Here is a 16,717-nt window from a genome sequence, read left to right on the forward strand (position 1 = left end):
CAAGAAAAAAAAAAAAAAAAAAAAAAGGGGCGAATGCGCGACCAGAGTGTTTAAAGACGGCAAGGCAGATCCACACAAGACCAAGTTTACTGATAGCATATTATCATGGAATGGACCCACTAGCCTGCTGGGTGATGTATTACGTCAGTTGATTGACTGCAGCTGCAGACTGGCGGAGTGGGTGGTCACAGGCCCTGGCCACCGCACGCTTATGGTCAAACTTTAAAAGGTAGACTACCTAGCCTTGGGTGGTCCATCTCTCCAGTCGATCGACTGAAAGAATCTGTAGCTCCCGCCCTGGCCACTGCCTGCTTATGGTCAAACTTTAATAGAGAGACCACCTAGCCTTAGGTGGTCTATCTTTCCAGTCGATCAAGTGAAGAAATCTTCAGCTTTAGATCTGGCCACCGCCAGCTTATGGTCAAACTTTAATAGACAGACCACCTAGCCTTAGGTGGTCAGCCTTGCCAGTCGATCGACTGGAGCCACAGATTGCCCCAGCCAATCAACTGGCCTCACCTGGAGCCACAGATTGCCCCAGCCAATCAACTGGCCTCACCTGGAGCTCCAGTCGATCGACTGGAGCCACAGATTGCCCCAGCCAATCAAATGGCCTCACCTGGAGCTCCAGTCGATCGACTGGAGCAGTTTGTGGCTCCAGCCAATCAACTGGGGCCATTGGGAGCTCCAGTCGATCGACTGGAGCAGTTTGTGGCCCCAGCCAATCAACTGGGGCCATTGGGAGCTCCAGTCGATCGACTGGAGCAGTCTGTGGCTCCAGCCAATCAATTGGGGCCATCAGGAGCTCCAGTCGATCGACTGGAGCAGTCTGTGGCCCCAGCCAATCAACTGGGGCCATCAGGAGCTCCAGTCGATCGACTGAGGCAGTCTGTGGCCCCAATTGATTGGCTGGGGCCATTGGGAGCTCCAGTCGATTGACTGGAGCAGTTTGTGGCTCCAGCCAATCAACTGGGGCCATCGGGAGCTCCAGTCGATCGACTGGAGCAGTCTGTGGCTCCAGCCAATTGACTGGGGCCATCAGGAGCTCCAGTCGATTGACTGGAGCAGTCCGTGGCTCCAGCCAATCAAATGGGGACATCGAGAGCTCCAGCCAATCTGCTGAAGCAGTCTGTGGGTCCAGAAAATTGACTGGAGAGATGGACCACCTAAGGCTAGGTGGTCTCTCTATCAAAGTTTGACCATAAGCTTGCAGTGGCCAGGGTAGGAGCTATAGATTTCTCCAGTCAGTTGACTGGAGAGATGTACCACCTGAGGCTAGGTGGTCCCTCTATTAAAGTTTGACCATAATCTGGGAGTGGTCAGGGCAGGCGCTTAAGATTTCTCCGGTCAATTGACTGCAGATTTGAATTCAGGACCTTTTTTTTAATTTATCCATTAGAAAATTTCAAAGCGCGTAAATCTGTTTAATTTTCTTCTTTGCGAAGGTCCCCTTGACATTTACCATTCATATTCTTCAAACACATTATGACATTGGACTCATAATGTTTTTTGCCCTTTGTATGTATTTGTGTAATTAAATTTGGTTATCCTTTATGGGTGATTGATACACTGTTGGCCTGCCAACACAACTATTGGCTACTGCTTGGCTTCATACCCACCAGGAGCAAGTGCGCAATGCTGTGTCCACAACATGTCACATGACTTACTCAAACCACCATCTGGCCATCCTTGCTTGTAGTCAAATACATGTTATACAATCTGCAAACCACAAGCTGGCCCTGGATTAGTTTCCTATAATTTCAGAGTCAAAAGTGGAGGAGACTCATTGAAGCAACAAGTTTCAAACATCCCATCCGTCAAGTGCATCCATCAAGGTATGCTTTCATTAATCTTTCCCAACCTTACTAGCTTCAGATTTTCACTTCATGTTGTGGGGGTGGAGTGGTAGCAGCCAGTGACTTGAGGATATGTGAACTCTTTAGGGGTAAGAATAGGTGACTGAGGGGAACCCCGACAACTGGTCTAGCCTCTTGATTCACATATCACCAAGTCGTGGGTGTTCCACTCCATCCTCATTCTATGTGGGTGATAATTCTGAAGCATTCCACGTGAGCTGACCTTTGTTTTATGCTTCCTGCAGCCAGGTTTCTCGGGTGAGATGTTATATCTCTCCGAGCAAGGTAACCCTGATCAATACTAACTTTTTACTTCTATTGAACCAATGGCTAGGCAGCAATCTGATGTCAAGGAGAAAAAGGAAGCTGTAAAGTGGGCTGCACATAAGGCAGCTAGAGATGCTAAGTATAAACAGGAGAAGAAAAAGAAGTTACATGACACAAATTGTGAAGCTGTGAGAATTCACACAAGAGAAACTGTCAGCTCTAGACTAAACATTAGAGGTGAACTATGCGTACAAAATGTATTTCTTAAAGTTTGAAAGGTGATTTCTAGACTAGTGAGGAATTAGTTTTCAATTCTTTGTAAGGTAAACTGTTTGAACCTACAATCGTTACTTGTAGTTGTCTACAGTGTGGAGGAAGAACCTCTGTCAGTGTATCAGTAAGTGCAGTCACTTATTAATCTGGCTAGGTAAACATGTACTAACATCTAAAATCTTTGAGTGACACTTTAGTGTTGGTTTGATAAGATAGAACTTTATCAAAAGATTATAAGGAACTTAAGGAGCTTCATTTGAATAACTTATGGTTAAACAATCTGTGGTATCACAAGGAACAAGAGCAAGATAACAAATGGAAGGAAAAGTGACTGTTTGATGACTGTGGTAAAGCTAAAGGAAATGACTACAAGTAGAGTTTTTTAAAGTATAACCAACAAGTTTTTGAGCTGGGTAGATTTGTTCGGTTGATTCCATTTTTAATGTAAAAATTAAAATGAAAATGGGTTAGAAGGTGATAAGTTATTCTGGTCAACCAGGCAAGCTGGCAAACACAAGTACAGAAGGAAAGTCAGTAGGCAGAAATTTTTGTTTTTGCAATTAAACCTTGAGGTGAATGCTTGTCCTTGTCTGCTTCACAGGTACTTGTGCAGAGAATGAGGTGACAGATGACACTGCGGGAATTAATAAGTTCAAAACCCGATTGAGCAAAATTGCAGTGTCTGAGTCCGCAATTCCACTCAATTGTGGATCTAGTTCACAACTTGTTCGCATTACGTTCACAAGCTTTCCTCGAGTTCCCCAGCTAAGCCTATGTAAACATATACACACGGCCTACATGTACAAAGGCCCCTTTCAGAGCAAAGACGTAGCCTCAAGAATGTTCACTTTAGCAAATCCAGATTTGATGACTGAGGAATCTGTAAACATAGTAAGTAGACTCAGGTTTGAGAACTTAGAAGGTTGAAGGGTGACCAGTTGACCCAAGCCATTTACAGCTGAAGGGAAACTTGTGAACGTAATGTGAACAAGTTGTGAACTAGATCCGCGATTGAGCAGAATTGCGGACTCAGACACCGCAATTTTGCTCAATCGGGTTTTGAACTTATTGATTCCCGCGGTGTGATAGTGATGACAGCTGTAGCTTTTGATTTTTGCAGATTTTCTATGGTTGGCTTGGAAGCAATGGAAGCAATGATAGCAGTAGATTTAAATTGATGTGAATTTACAGTTACAGTTGACTTGTGGTAAAGAATCACTTTTGTGTTTGGTCGTTTTGTAAGTATGTGAATTTTGTAATATTGAAACTTGATCTTTCAAATTTTTGTTTATTATTTGTGCCAAAGTGCCAACCCAGCGGTCAAATTTGGGGTTGTGGTTTGGAAACCGCTAAAAACTGGCAGAAAGTATGGTTTCATCCCAAATACGGGGGGTTTCAGACCAGTATCATAAATTTTAAACGCAAACCAGGTTCGCTTACAAAACCTGAGAAAATATGCCATTAGTGTTGTATTTGAGTTTTGCACACGGGCAGAAATAAATAAAGGTGGATCAATTTGCATTCACCATGATTTCCAAATGCACAGCCAAGTTGTCCTACACCTCCTATTTGGAAAAAATCAGTGAAGCACGTCAAATTCATCTTCAACCTCATTTGTCAATCCAATCTTCAATGATAGTCTCATATGAATATCTGAATACTTGCAATGACGTTCAACAACAGCCAAGCACCTCCAAAAAATCTCAGCAATCAAGAAGGAAAATCATTTGGAATAATCTCCTCCAGCCGGCTCCTTGAGTTCATTGATTTGACTATTTGATTCAAAAGGTATGTTTTGTTTTTGATTGGATTATGTCCAGCTCTGCTGTTTTCAAAACTGAGTACAGAGATTGTGGTTTGAGTTGGATTTTTGACCCATCTTTAGGTCAATCGTCTCATCAGAATGGAAGCGATTTAAATTAACTACCACTATATAGCTTCGTCCTAATGTCATTTATCTTAATTTGAATCCAGAAGGATTTGTTGATTTCAGGTCAGTTTGAATGGTCAGCTTTTGTTTCAAATGCTAACATAAACTGTCTTCTTTTGGTTGTTGGTCACATATTGTAGGTGATGGAATCACATGGAGAGAAATCCAAGTACTACTACTGGCCCCGTCTACGGGATTCAAATGAGGACAAACTTGATTGACCAAGATCAGGAAGGCATCTCTATCTTTCAGGATGTCAACCTTACGAGGAGGCTATCACCTCAAATTGTGATTAGTAATTTTGTTCAATGGACGAAGATAGATCAAGTCACCACATTTTGAAACTACTCACATCCGATCAGTATCGAAGCAATCTTACCAAGTTGAGTCCTTATTTGAATCATAACACGAGGTTTCCTACCAAAGGGTATATCATTTGAACGGTGGCACCCTTCAACCGACCAAAATATTTCTGTTCCATGGCCAAGAGCTTTCCATAACGTTTTAACGTTTGTTTTGTCACTTTACTTTGTATCTAGGCTGTTCAACATCATCTTTAGGTACATACTAGCTTTCCGACAGTCGTTAGGCGCATATCAAGAAAGCAAATACAGTTCAAGTATTATAGGGGCAATCAATCCGAATACTCACGCTGAATCAGAATGGTTGGATGAAATTATCTTACTTATTGTGATATTTACACTTTTTTCATAGAAAGTGGATTGTCAACCAGTTCCAATAGATAAAAACTTGAGATCGGTGAGTTCTTTAACGTGTTTGAGTTGAAATTGTGAGATTAAACTGATCAACAGTTTTCTCAAACTACAATAATCCTTCATTCTTATCTGTTTGACTTCAAGACCTCGATCTCAACAAACTCATCAACTCTGTTGGATCACAAATCTTCAAATAGAACGTCTTATATTAATCACCATCAATTTTGATTATTAAAAAATCATCAAAGGATTCAATCATCATCACCAACACCAAAACCAAAAGCCAAAACATGCAAGACCCAACACATAAGTTTTAATCATCACATCTTTCATCAAGTAAGAACTCAACAAACCTATCAAATTTGAAAGATAGAAAACTAAGAATAATCTTAACCCCTTCAGACTTGATAGGGACATCATAATCCCATAGAGCAAGACTGTGTCATGAAGAATCAAAGTTCAATTTTGGGTATAAAAATCTAACTTCAAGAAATTGAACAAACCATCAAAACATCCAAAAGTGAGCAAGAGATTTTAAAAAGATTAAAACAAAATTTAGAATTAAAACCCGTAAATCACTGTTTATGTATTGGAGCATTTGATGGATATGGAGGGTCAGAATTGTCAGAATTTTCAAAATCTAATGTATATGAAATCATTGAAAGTCATAATCTAACAGAAATTCATTTTTACAAGCAGATCAAAATTTAAACACTTCAACACCAAAATCAAGATCTGTAGGAAAATGAGGTTTAGGTGATTCTAGATTTGAAACTCTGTGTGTACCTGGTGAACCTGATATTGTTAAAAAGTATTAAAAGGTAAAAAAAACCTTTGAAATCCAATTCAACTTTTTCATTGATCTTTATAGTTAAAATATTGAACCTGATGAAATCTTTTTTTGAATGATGATGTTCTTTTATTTGGATTTTCAGTTTAGGTGCTGGATAGGCATTTATACTGATAGTATTGAATGGTGCTTCAGAACGCATGTCAAATCAGGAAGTTATGATTTGTGTTGTATGTACTGAAATCAATGCACAAAAGCAGCAGAATTCAACGTAGATATTGCTGAAAAACTTGGAGGTTAAATTCAACAATCCAATCCTCTCATTTAAGGAGTGCTAATACATTTTCTTTGAAAAACCATCTTTTCTCTTTGTTTGGTGGGTTTCTTTTATATTTATGTTAATATGACAGCTATCATTGTCCCATTTGCTACGTGAGGTCAAGTTGGAGGAATTGATTTGATGGCTAATAGGGGTGAGTTTAGATCAAAACCAAAACAAATCAAAGTGAACTTCAACATAAGATGTGATTTCAAATAGATCAAGAAGTCGTGTACTTCAGCTTCAGCAAATCAGAAATGTTTTGAAAGTCCAACAGCTAACTCACAGAAATCATTGAAGTCAACATCTGTACATCAATTGGTTTAAGTCAACTGCGCAGCATTGTTCAATGAATCAATCAGTTTATTTTCATTTGCATTGTGGTTGTTTCACTTTGGTTTCATTAGCAGCTTCTCAAACCAATCATCAACTTCCTGATTTTCATTTCAAGATGATACCAACAAACAATCAAAGAAGCCAATAGTTTGCAATTTGAATTTGAAGAGAAAATATCATGATAACTCAGAACTTGGATTTTGGCCAAGTAGCACATTGATTTTTATCAGGGAACTCAAAAAGGATTTCTAGAAACTCAAGTTTCAAAGCATCTAAAACAGGCACCAATAAGTCTGAGACTTCTTCTGACTTGGCTTTAGGCTACTCTGTATGGGGGTATCTTTCTTTGCAACTTTTTCCATGGGACATAGGCCTGTACTCAGATGACCAGTGCGGCGCCCGCCGCCCAAATGGCTAGTTTGAGTTGAATCTGGTGTTTAATCCAGTTTTGTCAGTTTCTGACCCGGGGATTCCAAAATTTTGATTTTTGAAATTTCAAGTTGTCACTTTGAGACATGTCACATTCCGTAATCAGGTATGCGTCAAAAAAAGGATGAATACCCTATTTGCCCAAGTCAACCTGTTCCGGATTATGTGAAAGGTGTGTCATAGGGTATTTGAAGGTGCCTGATTCCAAATATACACTTACTTTTTGGGTGGTGCGCACCTTGCCAAAAATATGGTGTAATCATACTTGGACAATCAGATATGCGTCCAAAAAGGATGAATACCATATTTCCCAAAGAGAACCTGATCCGGATTATGTGATAGGTTTGTCATAGGGTAATTGAAGGTGCCTGATTCCAAATATACACTTACTTTTTTTGTGGTGAGCACCTTGCAAAAGTTATGGTGTAATCATACCTTTGATATCACATATGTGTGTAACTATGTCAAAAAATGATGATTTGACTTTTCCCCAAGTCAACCTTTTCCGGATTATGTGAGAGGTGTGTCATAGGGTAATTGAAGGTTCCTGAATCCAAATCTACACTTACTTTTTGGGTGGTGCGCACCCAGCAAAAGTTATGGTGTAATCATACCTTTGAAATCACATATGCGTGTAACTGAGTCAAAAAATGATGATTTGACTTTTCCCCAAGTCAACCTTTTCCGGATTATGTGAAAGGTGTGTCATACAGTAATTGAAGGTGCCTGAATCCAAATCTACACCTACTTTTTGGGTGGTGCGCACCCAGCAAAAGTTATGGTGTAATCATACCTTTGAAATCACATATGCGTGTAACTGTGTCAAAAATGATGATTTGACTTTTCCCCAAGTCAACCTGTTCCGGATTATGGAATAGGTGTGTCATAGGGTAATTGAAGGTGCCTGAATCCAAATCTACACTTACTTTTTGGGTGGTGCGCACCTTGCAAAAGTTGTGATGAAAACATACTTTGACAATCAGGTATGCGTCAAAAAATGATGATATGACTTTTCCCCAAGTCAACCTGTTCCGGATTATGTGAAAGGTGTGTCATAGGGTATTTGAAGTTGCCTGAATCCAAAGTTACCCTTACTTCTGATGTGGTGCGCGCATGGCAAAATTTGTGGTGTAAACATACTTTGGCAATCATAAGGTATGCGTCGAGATATGTTGAATACCATTTTTCCCCAAGTGAGTGTTTTCTAGATTATCTGAAATGTCAGTCTTGGGGTAAATGAAAGTTCATGATTCCACCAGAAATCACACATACACAAGATTAAAATACGTGCTGCTTTATGGAAACCACAAGACATTCCTGGATGGTTTGTACTTGCATGTGCTCTAATTGTTCCAGTTCTTACATTATTTACATTACAGTTGGCACAGAAATTATTGGTTATAGTATTTGAAGCTATATAGATTTCTAGCATATTTGGGAAGGTCTTAATTGGTTGTCTTTGTGTTATTACACTCATATTGGGACATGTTTCACTCTGCTTGGGAAAGTTTGTATACTTTTATTACACTCATGTTGCAACACATTTAGTATACATGTTGAGACACTATGTAAACTAAATGATTTCATAGCTGAAGTAAGTCAAGAGCTCACGAGGAAACATAACTCAAGGCCAATGGCTGAATTTGAAATCTGGAGATGTTTTCCTACATGATGGATAGAGGATTGTGATGAATAATTTATGAAGTTGCGTCTTAGAGCGGTAGTAAAAGCGGGCAAGGGAACACCATATAGATTTTATTATTCTTACCATTAGATCATGCATTTGCATCCAAAAAAATTCATACGCAGTTCTGCAAGCTTCATTTGAATCGGAAGTGTTGATGAAGTGTTGATAAATGTGATGCTTGATGTGAACGTCAAGGTCATCCTTCAATCTAATAACCGGATGGGGAAGGACTTGCGCATCGAGCGTCTCATACTGCAGGTATGACATCTTGACATCCATGTTAGGTGATTTGATTGCATGTATCGGATTGGTTGATGTCCAGAAGAATCAAAACTGGTTCTGCCCTATTCCGACCTTAATGTTAGGGTCACAGAACTTGGAGGTTAGGGTATAGGTTTGGAATTTTGATTCTAGAACGATTTAAGAATCCAAAGACCAAACCCAGCAACAACCAACAAAATCCTACAGAAGCACACCAGGCCGGCGTACCATTCTCCACTTCTATCACTTCTATCGTTCCACCCCCAGTTAGCAGCTGTTTTCCCCTCGTTGTTGGACTCCGTACTACAAACCGGGGGAATCCGGCCTACTGTTCAGGGAGGGCGTAGACTCAGTACTCTTTCAACTGCACTCAATCAATCTAGCATCTCTTCTTACAAAACTCCGATTTCAATACTCTCGAGTCTCGATCCTCATCTTCCAGTAAGCTTTCAAACATAGATCTACCCATCCGTTGGATGGAGTGCTAACAATCGATTCGGCATCCATCATACACACCACTAGGTCTTCAGTTGTGAAATCAAACCTAGCGTTCGACTTTCAATATTTATTGATATTGGATCGGATATCAATCTGAGGGTGATTTTTTTTGGATCACACTACATTTCTCTTATCTATAAAACCATAGCTAAGATTGTTTCTATATCTGCTATATCAGAACTTGTGAATTGTCAACTGTCGCTACTAGCTTGGAACGTTTGAAATCGAACAATCCAACTTTTGATCTTTATAAACATCATCTCACAGGGTAAGTCGGCATGAATCTCATTACAATCTCTTTTGATTTGTAGCTAAGTATTTATGTATCTAATAGCTTGGAACGTGTGAAATTGACTGTCCAACTAGCTCGGAACGTGTGAAATCGAACAATCCAACTTTTGATCTTTATAAACATCATCTTACAGGGTAAGTCGGCATGAATCTCATTACAATCTCTTTTGATTTGTAGCCAAGTATTTATGTATCTAATAGCTCGGAACGTGTGAAATTGACTGTCCAACTAGCTCGGAACGTGTGAAATTCAACGATCCAACTTTTGATCTTTATGAACATCATCTTACAGGGTAAGTCGGCATGAATCTCATTACAATTACATTCTGTTTTGATTATTAGCTAAGTATTTATGTATCTACTAGCTCGGAACGTGTGAAATTGACTGTCCTACTAGCTCGGAACATTAGAAATCGTGTGGTCCAACTTTTAATCTTTACAAACATCATTGAACAGTGTAAGTCATAATGAATCACATTATTCCAATATCTATTGAGTAATAGCTAAGTATTTATGTATCTCTCCTAAATGTTTCCAAGTTAGTTACTAGCTCATAAACGGTGAAATCAAACGGACTCTCAAATTGCTACCTACTCGCTCTTAGACGGGGAAATCAATTGGAATCTCAACTTTTGAAGGGTCTAAAGATCTTAATTTTATACATCGATCTTATTCAGGATGACTCGTTCAAGGAGTAACAAACGGAAGCAAAAATCAGGAGTTAAGGTGTCAAAAATATTGTAAGGTGAAGGCTCTTGGGCACTCTTACACGCGTCATCATGCAAAGCGGACCGAATTCAAAAGGAAACTCGTCAGGGAGCTTGGATTACCAATTGATACAAAATTCGTATTCCGTTATAGTCTAAAAGACCAACCTGAACAACCGGAACGCAAACCGATTAAGATTGAAACCGGAACCGTTGTTGTGATTAATAAGAAGGATCTCTCAATAGTAATGGTAGTTTGATGTACCCCATTTAAAGATATGGACAGCAAACTTAGAGAGAAGTATAATCATTCTGTATCCACTACATTTCAACATGCACGGGCCAGAAACCAATGTAAGATACATTGTTCTCTTCGACATGATAATAAAGAAGAAGGTGAACATGAGGATAAAAATATGATATGTGGATGGATGGGTTGTTGTGGTTGGAGAGGGGGATGTGAGAAAGGGAAAAGCGCAGGTAAATGATTTCATCCTATCTTCCAAATCTTATCAATATCTCTTGAAGATCACTTTTTATTGATATTTGTATTAATTCTTGGCCCTTGCTATTTGCAGCCCACATGAAATCCATGTAGGCGCTGCCAAAACAGCGCCTACATGAAGGTTTCCCACGAAAAAGCGCCTACATTTATGATGTAGGCGCTTTTTCCTTTTTCAAATGACGCCTACAGGCTGAAAAACCAATGTAGGCGTCATTTGTGTACGCCTACATTCTAAAAATAAAATGTAGGCGTAAATTTGAAGCGCCTACATTGTGTAGGCGTCACAAAAATGCGCCTACATCTTTTTTTTTTGACTGTAGGCGTAATTTTTGTGCGCCTACATATTTTAATACCAACACCCTTATAATTTAATACCAACACCCTTATAATGTAATACCAACACCCTTATAATGTAATTCCAACACCCTTATAATTGTATAATCAAATGCGCACTCTTACATCGAATACCCTTATCATTTAATACCAACACCCTTATAATTAATCTCACCACCTTTATATATTAATACCAGCACCCTTATAAATTTGTATTCACACGTGTATAAGACCCTTATAACTAACTTAAGCGCCTACATGGAAAAAACAATGTAGGCGCTCAAAAATAGCGCCTACATTTTATTTTTAGAATGTAGGCGCTTGAAAATAGCGCCTACATTTTATTTTTAGAATGTAGGCGTACACAAATGACGCCTACATTGGTTTTTCAGCCTGTAGGCGTCATTTGAAAAAGGAAAAAGCGCCTACATCATAAATGTAGGCGCTTTTTGGCGGAAAACAACCGTGTAGGCGTAATTTGGACAGCACCTACATGGATTTCATGTGGGCTGCAAATAGCAACGGCCTAATTCTTTTAGGCCCATATTCTTTAAGTGCTTTCACTTCTGCGAACATTGGACGAATTCTTAGCGACAAGCAGAGGATGATTGAATTTCATCAGATTTGTGATTTCTGGGCAGAAAGGTTTTCATCTTTATCCCTTTCTGTCTTCAAAACCAATATTGCACTTGGACTTCAAGCAAACATACCAGGTTTCGATTCCTTGGCATGGGAAGATACCCAAAATGGATTAGTATTTGCCTCAAATCTAGTTGTCACATGTGATGGATTTTGTAACCATTCTCATTCTGATAAAGATCATACCAGATATGCGTTTGGGATGTGGGGAATGATTATTCAAGCCAGTGGACAGCCATATGATATGGAGGAGGGGGTTGAAGTTGGTGGGGAAAAGGTCAAGCTAGGTAAAGTGACCGGTTCAAAATTTTGTGTGGATGAATTTGGTATTGAAGTGGTAATGGGGGTTTGTAATGGTTTGTATGATTTGTTATGGGATACCACGGTGAGTTTTTTTTGTCTGATGTGAATTGGAACATTCGCAAGGGCTAACTGTTTCTTCGTTCAGATCCCACATTATACTACACCGTCAGTAGCATATGATGCTGAAGGTTATGTTGTGCCACATAAGACGAGCAAAGTCACCTTATATGGCTCATCATGTCAAATTTCAGAGTCGTTGGTCCAGCGTATCAAACTCCTAGGCGAAAAAAAAAGGTATGAGTGATTTAGAATGGAAAAATTATTGTGATGAGAGAGTGAAAACATATGAAGTAGAATTTGACACCAAGTATGATAAGGCTTTTGAAAAAGAGGAATTAAGACAGGCGGATTGGGCTAAGAAAATGGAAGAACGTGCCAATAAGAGGGTATTGGCTCAAGCTAAGAAAAACCAGAAGAATAAAAAATAAATGATCATTAAAAGTTGTTTTTCAGTATTTTAACTGTTATGATTTTACCTTGCTTATGTTTGTTGTCAATTCTTGAATGATTCTTCTGAAATATCAGAGTATGATGGATTAGTGATTTTCAATTACAGTCACTATTTTGATGAATACAATTCACATGAGGGTGAACACAATTCACATGTTGGTAAATAGAATTCACATGTAGGTAAATAGATTTTGCTTGTAGGTGAATTCTATTCACATGGAGGTGAATAGGATTCACATGTAGGTGAATCCTATTCACCTCACCTACACGTGAATTGTGTGAATATAGGTGACAGTCACCCACAAAGTCACACTGATGTGTCTTCCATTCACCCAGAATCTGAGCATGATTTTAATTCACATATTTGTTATATTCACATATGGGTGATTGAGATTCACAGCTATGTGAATCTCAATCACCTATAGGTGAATACATTACAGCGATTTGCAATTATGATGAAATTTATTCACCCCCAGGTGAATACAATTCACATGGGGTGAACATAATTCACCTACATGTGAATTGTATTCACATGTAGGTGAGTGAATGCAATCACCTACACATGAATTGATAGGAACACAATTCAAACGTAGGAGATTGCATTCACCTACACGTGAATTGTGATCACCAAGATGTAAATTATGTGAACTTCAATCACCTGTATGTGTGACTATAACGCATATATGTGATTTATAGTCACACATATGTGAAAGAAGTGTTAATGAGAATATATACATATGCGTGATTAAGTTTCACATCTGTGTGTTTGAAAGGTACACGCATGTGTATATGAGTGTACCATCCAAACACACAGATGTGAAACTTGATCACACATATGTGATTAAGAGTATCTGTACTTACGTGGTTTGTAACATACATACACATTCACATAGATGTGAACTATAAAAATATCCGTGAAAGGAACTGTGAAAGTTGAGGTGAATCAAATTCGGATGACTCGTCAAACCAAGTGAAACCAAATTTCCTCATCAAAAAAATAGACCGATTTCATTCATTTCCTATCGATCGATTGATAACTTCAACATGGATGATCAAACACAAGGACCACAAAGAGATCAACCTACCCCTTCAGACGACCAAGCCAACACTAACACCAATGCTACGACCAATCTTCCTTGCCCTCCAGGTGGTGGAGTTTATGCGACTCGCGAAGAGGCCGAAATATACTTGAAGAATTTCGCATTCGACCATCACTACGCAATATCTACCCGGGATAGCAAACCACGGATCATCAAGTGGAAGTGCACCCTAGGCCCCAATGGACACCAACTGACCGCCAAACAAAAGGACCCATCGCTTGTGATTCCAACTTGTCCTTTTGCTGTTGAAGTAGTCTATGATCCAAAGAGCCGAAGCTGGATTGTTAATGTCAAGAATCCCGGTCATGATCACGGCGCCATCCCCAACCTCAAACCACCTAAACTTCCGGATCCTAGTTCAGTCAAACCCAAAAAAAGAAAGCAGCAAAGCGATGCTATCCACATTGATCTGACTCAAGAATCAAATCCTCCTGACAAATACAAAACTTTGTTAACCGAGATGGCATCTCTCAATCCGGATACCCGGAAAGTGCTCCTGGCAAGGTTTATCCATGATTGTGAATTGGCTAAACCACTTGAAAAGCCATCAAAAGATAAGGATCATCAAGAAATAAAGGTCTGTTCAAATACTAGCAATGTTCCTGTTCCTTCAGTGTAATACGATATTGACTGACAGAATCGTTTTTTTTGTAGGGGGAAGGAACTCGAGCCAAATCTACAGCAACGTCCCCCAAAGCTAACAATCCCGAATCACATATAAATCCTCACTCAGACCGACATCTTGATAAGGTTAATTATTAGGTTTTTTTTGGTATTTATCATTCGAACAAGACCCTATTGAACTTTTTATCATTCTGCTTTTGTAGCAAGGAGAACGAGGAGATTCCAAGGATTCGTCTCCGGAACCTGATCAGACCCCCCTTCAAGGTACCACCACGAACATCACTCAAGAGCACTCAGTGGATGCTGAACCAGCAGTTAAAGCTACCAAGTCTACTGATTCGAGTGAAGTTAACAACCAAGAAATCGATCAGGAACCTCATCCTCGTTCTTGAGGTGAATCTCCACTTACTTCTCAGAGTGAGACTCAGTGACCACGGGTGGCTTGTGCTCGGAAGGTCTCTCGAGTAAACCGTGCTGATGGAAATGCCGAAGTAACTCGGTTCACTCACAAATCCACTCGTGTTGCCTCTCAAACTCATGATCAAGTAAGTACTGGATGTTTCTCCCGTGGTTATGATGGGATTTCCTAGCTCCTGACATTTTTTTGATATATGAACAGCCTAACCCAAAGAGGCAGAAACCGTCAGAGGAGGTAATTTATTTTACTCGATTTGCATTCTTACTGAAAGATAATTGCTTACAAGAGATTCAGTATTTGCATGAAAAAAATAACCCCACAGCCAAATCACACACAAAAAACTTCGAAAAAGAAAAGCAAAAAAAACTTGTAGATCCGGTGTTGATTGTGAGTAAAGTATGATCTCATTGTGATTTAAGTCAGTTCTGACACCAAAATCGCCAAACAACAGAAGTGGCATTTCCTCAAGACTCTCACGAGTATCATCTATCCATTTGTCAACAAAGCCACGAATGTGAAAGGGGACGGACTATGTGCTTTTGCTTCTGTTGCAGTTTCACTTGGTCGGGATGAGGCTGATGCATGGAAAGTGCGAGCGGAGATGGCGGCCCATGTCAACGCCAACTACAAATGGTACAAAAAAAACTTACCCAAGCTCAGTCAATCTAAAACTACGGTCACAAAAACGCTCAAGATTCTTGAATATCATGACAAGGAAAAAGCACCTTACGAACTGTGGTACCCAATGCCAGGAGGATGTTGTGTTATAGCTAATACTTATAACCGGCCAGTGATATCATACACAGGAGCAGTGACCGCATGCCTTACTACACCGCCATTTTTCGAACCTCCAGAACCGGATATGGACCCCAACCCCATCATACTTGCGGTGATTCAAAAAACTCATTGTATTTCACTTGAACTGGATTATTTGTCTCCCGACCTCCCAGTGCCCTATATACATCCAGACTGGACGAATGTAAGTTCATCTTCAGCCAAAGGATGGAAAGGTATTTTTGTGGACAATATTCAGGTTTACAAAAATTGGCGCAAGAAATGTAATGCGGTCACAGCTCCTGATTGTCCAAGAGCTGTAATTTCGGATGATGAATGATTAAATGTTTCTCTCATATCTTGAAAATTTACTCTTGTAATTAAGCTAGCTGAATTACCATCATTAATTAAATAAACTCGTGAATTGTGTTATAAGAATTCATAACATGAAGATTCCAAGGATTTGTTAAACAAAAACACTTATGTGAATTGATTCACCAAGATATTTCTGACAGTCATATGTTCGTGAGTGACATTCACACCTGGGTGAATGATATACACACCTGGGTGAATGATATACACACCTGGGTGAATGACATTCACATATGGGTGAATGACATTCACATGTGGGTGAATATCATTCACATATGGGTGAATGACATTCACATGTGGGTGAATATCATTCACATATGGGTGAATGACATTCACATGTGGGTGAATGACATTCACATATGGGTGAATGACATTCACATGTGGGTGAATGACATTCACATATGGGTGAATGACATTCACATAGGGGTAAACAGCATTCACCCATATGTGAACTGTGGGTGAATGGTATTCACATACAATTGATTACATTCACCCATGTCTGAATATGTTTTACCCATATGTGACTGCAAGCAATCTATTTGAATCCTATATATGTGGGTGCGTGGCAGTCATATATGGATGAGTGTTGTTTCTGCGTGAATGCAAATGTGATTCAAATAACCATTCAAAGTACCTTAATTCGGTGAGCTAAGTTCATATATTTATAGATCAAGTTCATCATAAAAAGTTTGCAGGTACATCCACATATGGGTATCTACCCTGTGTATTTATAAATCAAGATCACTCATATGTGAATTGTGATTCTTGTATATGTAATG

At 39.4% G+C, this 16,717-nt stretch overlaps 2 protein-coding genes across 2 annotated transcripts; both read left to right on the plus strand.

Moving 5' to 3' along the window:
• Nucleotides 1–8,777: 8,777 nt before the first annotated feature.
• Nucleotides 8,778–10,289, plus strand: MELLADRAFT_68901 (uncharacterized protein; the record flags this gene model as incomplete). Its single annotated transcript, XM_007417623.1, has 8 exons — nt 8,778–8,861; nt 8,969–9,130; nt 9,248–9,305; nt 9,516–9,630; nt 9,729–9,788; nt 9,887–9,946; nt 10,019–10,110; nt 10,258–10,289. The coding sequence occupies 8 exons, from the start codon at nt 8,778–8,780 to the stop codon at nt 10,287–10,289; spliced, it is 663 nt and encodes a 220-aa protein (XP_007417685.1).
• A 3,921-nt stretch (nt 10,290–14,210) lies between these two features.
• Nucleotides 14,211–14,766, plus strand: MELLADRAFT_113072 (uncharacterized protein; the record flags this gene model as incomplete). Its single annotated transcript, XM_007417657.1, has 3 exons — nt 14,211–14,327; nt 14,405–14,500; nt 14,578–14,766. The coding sequence occupies 3 exons, from the start codon at nt 14,211–14,213 to the stop codon at nt 14,764–14,766; spliced, it is 402 nt and encodes a 133-aa protein (XP_007417719.1).
• Nucleotides 14,767–16,717: the final 1,951 nt, after the last annotated feature.

The sequence above is a fragment of the Melampsora larici-populina genome (genome assembly GCF_000204055.1).
Source record: "Melampsora larici-populina 98AG31 unplaced genomic scaffold MELLAscaffold_76, whole genome shotgun sequence".
In the NCBI taxonomy this organism is placed as follows: domain Eukaryota; kingdom Fungi; phylum Basidiomycota; class Pucciniomycetes; order Pucciniales; family Melampsoraceae; genus Melampsora; species Melampsora laricis-populina.